This window comes from Grammomys surdaster, unplaced genomic scaffold (assembly GCF_004785775.1).
Source record: "Grammomys surdaster isolate TR1022 unplaced genomic scaffold, NIH_TR_1.0 62, whole genome shotgun sequence".
Lineage (NCBI taxonomy): Eukaryota > Metazoa > Chordata > Mammalia > Rodentia > Muridae > Grammomys > Grammomys surdaster.
Genome location: NW_021604564.1, coordinates 14,533,978 through 14,542,511, shown reverse-complemented (window position 1 = coordinate 14,542,511; position 8,534 = coordinate 14,533,978). Strand labels below are relative to the sequence as shown.

Below are 8,534 nucleotides of genomic sequence, written 5' to 3'. Positions count from 1 at the left end.
CTAAAGGGGGAGGGGGTCCAGATCATCTGCAGCTTCTTTCTTGAGCCCAAAGCTTGACCCAAATATGCCCAAGGACTACAGAAAAGTGCATTCATAGACAGAACCTAGACGGAATGTCCTCTGGGCCAAACAAGGCCACAGCAAGGTCAGGAAAGTACAGAAGGGAGAACTCACATAAGGAGAATAAAAGATACCATTGTTGGGGTCCGGGAATTGCCTCGCAAACCACACAAGCGCTGATCTCAGTCAGACAGGGACAGTTTATTGAGAATACACCCCAGGACTGATCCACCAGGGACACAGTCCAGATTCGGGAACTTAACCATGATCCTGAGGTTAGATCCTACAGGGTTTTAAAGCCCCAAATCCACAAACATCTATGCCAAGTTATTTCACCAATCAGGATTTAGGGATAGGGTATTTCCTTAAGAACATTAGTTGGGGTATTCAACTGTGGCAAGGGAGTTGCCTTGTCTAACATTTATGTCTTAATTTGTCAACCAGGATGTCAGTTACCCACATACATGTCTCTTTCTGCCAAGTAGGATGTCAGTTCCCAGGGAGGCCTTGAGAACTTAAACTTTACTAGATCACTACTCAAAATGGAAGTCTTACTCCAAATAGTTTCCTATATTGGTGCAGCTGTCTCTCTGATGTAGGGGTCTACCCCAGGGGCAGCTTATATCACAACAGCTGATATACAGGGGCAGGAAGTGCTGTTGAGTCATTGGTTCGGCTCCAAGCTTATTGTGGACAACAATACAAAATAGTTCTATTGGTTTCCAAGGGCATAGAACATACCAGAATATGTAATCAATCTTGGCATTAGAAAGTTTCCTAGTAATAGCAGAAACATATGAGAAAGTTTCCTTGTAATGACAGACTAACCAAGCAACTGTTACCTAGGCCTTAACATTCCATCTAGGCCTTAATATTTTACCAAGGCTTTAACACTATCTGTTCAAGTTCTGCCTGCAGTGCTAGGGCTATCAGCTAAAAACAATAAGGGGCATCGGAAAAAATAAAAATTGATTATTCTTGAAGTGAACTTGGGTCTTTTGTCTCGGTCTACATCCCCCTCCTATCCAGATCCGTGATAGCATGGCTGTGCTTACTACAGCACCTAAATCCTTTCGAAAGGCATGCAAGAGTCTATGTAGCCTTGTCTGACTTAGAACTCACTAAGTAGACTGGCCTGACCTTGAATTTGCTTCAATCCTCCTGCCTCTGCTTCCCTTAAGATTACAAGAAGCTGGGTGGATTCACCACACCTGGTTTCTAATAAATCTAAATTCTAACCATCTTAAGTCTACCCCAAAGCCAAACCTGCCAGTGTCTTCCTTAAGCATGGATCTGTCTGTATTGGGCCCTCTAATCATTTTACGTTTTAAGCACACTAATCATTTTAAGCACACTCAACCTACTAAGAATAAATAAGAATAAATTTAGTGTTGAATGCTATGTTTCTCAGGAGACTGGTGGGGTTTGTTGCCAGTGTCTGCATGTTGTAGGAGTAGAGAAAGCAGTGTGTGAGTGAAGTGCCTGAGTGAAGTTGAGTTTGGATATTAATGGGGACACAGCCTTGAGAAAGACTAAGGCCTCAGAGCCATGGCACATTGGCAGAGCCATTTCCCCATATGGGTCAGGCTTCTTCGAGACCAAACCAGAAACAATATGCCTTGCAAGTTAATGGGAGACCAAAACAGGAAAACTATACCTCGAAGGTTAAGGGTTCTGTTGCAGATAAGGCAGTTGAGAATAGGTTACTGTTTGTCCTGTGTTAAGTCCATGCAAGTTAAGGTTTCTATTTGTAATGAAGAAGTTCCTATTCCTTAGATATGATGTAAACTGCCTGCAACCCCATTCATATGATTCATTGTATCCTTCTAACAATGTATACCAGCCAACTGTCCCTCCCCTGTAAACATCTTAGCTCTCCTATAAAGGGAGGTAAGAGGCCAGCAGCAGCTGCTTTCTCAAATCCTGACTTAGGGCTAGTCCCAAGTGCACCCCAAAATACAGCATGCTTTCCTTAGACAATCATGGACTTAGTCTTTTCTCCTCCTTATTCTCAGGTTTAACATTTCTTCTTTTAGTCCAAGTAGAAGCTCTTATAAGAAATAACTGCAGCTTCCTCGCCCTCCTGGATTTTTATAGCTAGAGTTTACTCCCCTACAGAGACCTCCTACAGTTGGGGTTCAGGAATTGCCACACAAATCACATGCATATTGATCTCAGTTAAATAAGAATAGGTTATTGAACACACACCCTAATACTGGTCAGACCAGGGACATAGTTCAGAATTATCTGAACTATGACAACAGGTATCTTTTTCTATCATCTCGTAAAGGAAACCAAAATAAAGCAAAACCACAATGAGCTCATACACTCTGGTGCAGGAAGTGCTGTCCGGTGGTCAGCTCTGACTCAACATATTTTAGATAGAACAGTTCATATTGACCTTTGATTTAATGGATCCTATGTAAAGCTTTGTGGAATTTCTTTAGATTAGCAAACCTCATACAGAACATTCAGAACATATAGAACAAACTAAAATATGTGGTCAGCGGGTCCTTGCTCTGAGCCAAGTCACTTCTCTGTGTCAATGACTGGCGGGCATGTTACAGCAACAATATGAAATAGTTGGCAAGTATGGAACAAAATGGATACAGCTATTCTGGGAGTAGGGGATGAGACCATAACACTTACCATAGAGTCTAAGTTACCCTTCACCCTATGCTGCACCTAATAAACATTCCGAGGTTCTGAACTGCCTGCTAGTAGGTGTCGTTCCACTAAAGTGAACACATCTCTACTGGCCCTGCTTTTCTGTACCCCTGTCTATGTGTCTGTCCTTTCTCTGTTCCATTACTGACTCTAGTCAGGGTTCCAGGACCCACATCTTGAGAGAATACATTGTCCAGGTTAGTCCTGAACATTTATGCTTTAATGATACTCCTGAGCAATAGATTTAAGGACAGGTAACCTCTGAGTTAGCACACATTGCATGCAAAGAACATATACTAAATACACATCTGTACTTCCACTATTGTCTCAGATACCTAGGTCATCTCAGACTCTAATTTCCAATGCTTCCCATCTACCTAATTAGGCAGCAGTCTTGTCAGTCTTTGTAATTTCTTTTTAATTCCCAGTGTTTATAGTCTTGAGTCCAAGAATATGGCTACTTTATATCTGTATTAATAACTTTCTAACGGATCACTGAAGCTCTAGAATCCTCCCAGTCTGATTTTACTCTCCAAATTAACACTTCAGTTGTCTTAATAAAATTTCTAGTCTTCTGGGGTTAAATCTTTATTGCATTCCTCTGCCGTGAAGGCATTTAACTTGAAAGACTTTGATAGGAGAAGACAATGCAGAGGTTCTTCCATCTTGTATTCTTGCTGACACCATTTCAGATTTAACTAGAATCTGATCTCCTTGATGGAGAATGCCTTAGGAACCCAAAGTCAAGATTTCCCCATCTAACTTACCTTAGCTTCTATTAAACTGCTTGCTTATTGCAAACCTCCCCCTCCAGCCAACTGCTTATTCTAGCTTCTTGTGCCGGACTCCCTCCAGCTAACTGATTATCTTAGTTTTTGATAAATTGTTTACCCAAAATGCTCCCTTGCAGCTTCTGAAGGATATGCCAAGACATGGTTTTTGTGTGTTCAAATACCCCATGCTCTGGGCACTCCATGCTACACTTAGGGACTGAATACCTGAGTGCAGTCATCTGCTCCATGATTGTAAAAAGGCTTTCAACTGGGCATAAATTGTGTCTCAGAGGTCATCTTTGGTGGGTTCTTAGCCTTAATTTACCTTCCTGGTCACACCCCTAGCTCCACTCCATTCTAGGAAGCACGCTTTGTTCACTCTCTAGCTCAATCCCATGCTGTCAGAATACCTTCCCTCTTCTTGTCATGGACTCATTCCTTCCTACAACAACCTTCTTCCTTAATCTGCAACAACCTTAGAGCTTACTCATTTGACACAATGTTTTAAGCTAGGTACAGCTAAGTACACTGTAACATCCCCACCCAGGAGGTGGAGGAAGAGAAAAATCACTGCAAGTTCAAGAGCAGCTTGTGCTACAGGATTTAATCCAGCAAGGACTCCCATGCCAAGATAGCCTGCCCAAAAAACAAATAAATGGGGTACTGTCCATTGCTCTCTTCCCAAGGGAAAAGTCAGGGATACTGTTTCCCATTAAAGCATTTGACTTATTTGGGCAATTGACACTTGCTAGGGCTAAGGAAGTCTCTATGTCTAGAAATGAGCTCAAGTTTGATTGTAGAAGGATTTCTGGTGGTTGGATAATAGCTCGCATTTCTTCAGGAACTTGGGAAATGGGTTTCCTGTGCCCAGAAGGAGTCACTCCCCTCAGCTACTAGTCTTCCTTATCGTATAAAGTAAGAACATGATCGCTCCTAGGTATGGTCGAAGGAAAGGTTTTTATTGTAGATATGAGGGAGAGAGGCATCTGGAAAAAGTCCAGAGCAGGGAGAGAGTGGTACACTGAACATGGCCAGCAGAGTGAACTGGGCCATGAGAGGATGGATTAGGAGAGAGCAAAGGGGGGAGGGAGAGAGGGGGCAAGCATGCTGTGGTCAAGAGTAAGAAGCCCAAGAGAGCACATAGATGACATTGCAGGGTCATATAGAATTGAAGCTGGGGGAAGGGAAGGCCATGACTGGAGGAGCTTAGGGTAGAGGGCAGAGTGAGAAGGCTGTGAGGAGCCGCAGCTACTGAGTGAGCCCGGAGGCCACAGACGGCCGTCTGTCCAGTTACTTTTGGACCTGACAGAATTTGCAAGATTTGCTCATCCCCTGCTCTCACACCCTGCCTGTCTTGCAGACTGCCCCACCCACGCCCAGTCTACCCTCTCTGCTTCGGACTCTTCCAGATGCTTCTGGATTCTTTTCCCTATCTCATTCACAATAAAAACCATTCCCCAACGAAGGGACTACTTCAGTGGTTTCTGAGCTAGGCCTCATGTCCTACAACACCCACTGTTATTATCACATTGTTTCCTGCCCTGTTGGAAGAATCCAAGAAAGTCAGGCCCAAAGTTGCAAGCCTGTAATTCCAGCTACCTAGAAGACTGAAGCACAAGGATTACAAGTTCTCAAGTCCAGCCCAGGCAATTTAGTGGGAGATCCTATCTCAAAATATCTCAAAATACAAAGTAAAAAAAGACAGCTAGGAATATAATTCAGTGGTAGAGCACTTAGCATTTGTGAGACTCTAGGTTCAATTTCCAGAACTACCAAAAACCTTTTTAAAAAGAAATTGGCCATCCCAATGACAGAAATGATTTTCATCCTCCCCAAATAAGACTACCCAAAGCATTTTGTTATGTACACTCAAAGCATTTTTACTCATCATTCTGTCTGCACCTCAGAAGCATCTCTGGTGTACAATGTTGGGTCCAACTTCTTTGAATTCTGCAGCCGTGATCCACATGTCTTGGAAGGCAGACAAGGATGCAAGAATAGACCCCCCCATCCACACTGATATTTTCCGTTCCGGGGGAGCTATAACCTGCACGGTGGTATTAGCAGGTGCCATCTTTGCCACATCCTTAATGAGTCGCTTATCTAAACCAGGAAAAGACGTCGACCCTCCCGAAAGGATGATATTGGAGAAGAAGGAGCTCCTGAGATCTGCGTCACATTTCATTATGCTGCTGAAGCACATCTTGTCAATGCCCGGAGCGTCAACATTCAGAAGATACGGAGAGAAGAGGGCCTCTGGGCAGCGGAATACCTGCTTATGGAGCTTGACAGTCTTCCCATCGGGCAGGGTATATATTTTCTCTAGGCTAGACTCCTTGGTCATTTCCTCTTCATAGTTCATTGCCACATAACAAGCATTCTCCTTAATGTCTGCAACAATCTTCCTGTCCCCAGTTCTAAGCAGCATGATACCATCATCCTTCAACAACATCATGAGGTGGCTGGTGAGGTCAAATCCTGCCACATTTAGCTGTTTCACACCATGAGATAGGCAGTAACCCTCAAAGATGGGCACACACTGAGTAATCCCGGCACCCGAGTTCAGCACCAGGCCAGTAGTAAAGCCAGCAGCAAAGAGAGCCAACACAGCCTGGACAGACATATAGAAGGCAGGGACTCCCAGATTTTCAAAAAACACTTCGGAGATGTGCTGCCGGTCTGCCAATGGGTTCAGCGCAGGCTCTGTAACCAAGACCGGGCCATCACTGGCGTTCAGGTTCAGGTTATAGTCATAGATATGTTTCCACATGATCTCCATGTCCCCCCAGGAGGAAATGAGACCCCGTTCCACTGGATAGCTGGAGAGAGAACAAAAAAATATATGTCTTGTGCTTTTACGGTTGTTGCTAGTGGTGGTTTTTGGATTTGGCTTTAAAAGTATTATTATTACTGTCACTATCACTATCATTACTATTATATAGTTGTTTTGAGAGAGTCTCACTATGTTGTCCTGGCTAGGTTAGAACCCATGACGCTTGCCTCCAGCACTCAGGAAGCAGACAGGCAGATCTCTAAGTTTGAGGCCAGTCTGGTCAACAGAACGAGTTCTAGGGCAGCCGGGCTACACAGAGAAACCCTGTATCAAATAAATAGACAGACAGACAGACAGACAGACAGACAGACAGATAAAACAAATTCAGTATGCAAACCAAGCTGGCCTGGAACTCACAAATTCCCTTGCCTTTGGCTGATTAAAGGTGCAGGGTACCATTCCTAGACAGACGCCTTTAACACTTACCCTTTCTGCTCTTTTTCATCTAAAGGGAGTATTTATCATTATTGTTTTCTGTCAGTGACAAGGTAACTTCCAGTAAACAGCTACTTTTCTCTACTGTCATTTTGCTTGGCCATTTTTCTCCTCCTTGGAGAATGTGACTTTAAAAAGTTGGAAACTTCCCACGTTCTGGTATAGTTGTAAATAGTTCAAGAGGCCACATCCCGTGACAAAAGTCATACATCAAGTCACATTCTTACGCAGGAATGTCTAGCACGAACGGTCACTATATGTCTGAATAAATTTGTGTACAGAGAACAGAAGTTTTTTGTAAGGAGTGGGTGGCTGATCCTGGTCCTGGGGTGGCTTTAGCTCTGGGCTCTCCGCCCATTTCCATACAGACCCGGCCTGCAGCATTCCGCGATACCTGATGGACAAGAAGCTCCTGCGCTCCTGCGCTTGGTCACCCACACACAGCTCCTGCCTGCTGTCCATCGCAGTGCCCTGGCCCTTTGTCCGGCCCAGAATATTCGGATAGACGAACTGGGGTTCCCGGGTCCCAGCCAGGCCCGCCTTGATCATTCCCGAGCCGTTGTCGATCACCACTGGTGGCTGGTAGCCGCTCATGCCGCCGGTGCTGCTGCATCTGCGCCTCCGGGCCGCTCCTCCCGGGCTATGCGGGGACAGGTGCCTGTAATGTCGCGTCATAGAGGACCCTGCCATCTGCTGGCCTGCATGACACGCGGTGCCTCCTGAGACTGCTATCCGTGGGTTGAGCGTCACTGCTGCCTCTGGAAGCTCTCAGCATTAATACCAGAAAACCGGGTTTCTCTTGCAAAACATAGAAATCTAACATTTTACAAGGGCCTTTCTCAGACACTCTGAAAAGCTATTAAAAAAAAAAAATCCCCTCAAGTCCTTGAACTCTAGTTAACAGGAGTATTCCAGGGCCAGTGGGAAACTGGAGGAAGGCTCTTGAAACCCGGGATGGACCTGGGAGTATATTGTTGCAAGAAGGTTCTGCCTGGCTTCTGTAAGGATCAACTTCAGGGGTTGCTGGGGTGTGAAATGAGTTTGTGTTCTGTATAGTAAACAATGTTACATCTTTCCTGTAGTTTCTAAACATGTACACCAAAAGGCAAAACCTTTTGGGTTTTGAAAGGTGTTGTTCCCCATTTTAGTACAGGCTGGTCTCAAATTCAGCGTAATTCCCCTCTTCAGGCTCTGAATTCTGGGGTGATCAGCTCCCCTCCTTCCTCCCTGTCCTTTCTCCGTTCTCTTTCCTTTATTTCCTTCTTTCCTCCCTTATTTTTTTCCTCATTTCATCTTTTTCTTCATCTTTTTGGATTATATCTCTAGGGCCTTCGAAGCTATTTTTCATTTCCCGGGTAGTTGATATTTTAGAAATAATAGCACGTCTGCCACTTGGTAAGAATATAAATGCCTTAGATCATTATGAAGTTCAGTTCAGAAAAAAAAAAAGTACATTGCGCGGCAAAAATGAGCGTCTTGGTGTCTGATTTCGCGGGTCCCTTAGGGGCTTTGAAACAGTACGCAAATTAGAAGCTTTGGTAGATATTTCGAAGCCGGATGGGGAAAAAAAGTAATTTATACGTCTTCCCACCAGAAACCGGCTGAAGCACGGTTCTGCGCCATCTCAGGAAAACATAACCTGCCGGAACTGAAGAAAAAAAAAAGGAACTTGGCCAGGAACTAAGTTTGCCGGGCTTTTCAGAGAGAGGGTAGAGGGTAGAGGGTAGAGGGTAGAGGGTAGAGGGTAGAGGGTAGAGGGTAGAGGG

General features: G+C 44.5%; 1 protein-coding gene across 1 annotated transcript; it reads right to left on the bottom strand.

Annotated features, from left to right (window-relative positions):
- Positions 1-5,403: 5,403 nt before the first annotated feature.
- Positions 5,404-7,362, bottom strand: Actrt3 (actin related protein T3). The gene is made up of 2 exons (XM_028754912.1): positions 7,163-7,362; positions 5,404-6,319 (listed from the first exon to the last, which is right to left on the bottom strand). Exons 1-2 carry the CDS (start codon positions 7,360-7,362, stop codon positions 5,404-5,406), a joined length of 1,116 nt encoding a protein of 371 aa, XP_028610745.1.
- Positions 7,363-8,534: the final 1,172 nt, after the last annotated feature.

Coding starts and splice junctions, on each gene's coding strand:
- Actrt3 (XM_028754912.1), bottom strand. CDS start 7,362: ATGAGCGGCTACCAGCCACCAGTGGTGATCGACAACGGCTCGGGAATG. Junction 6,320..7,162: donor AGGAGCTTCTTGTCCATCAG/GTATCGCGGAAT, acceptor TTCTCTCTCCAG/CTATCCAGTGGAACGGGGTC.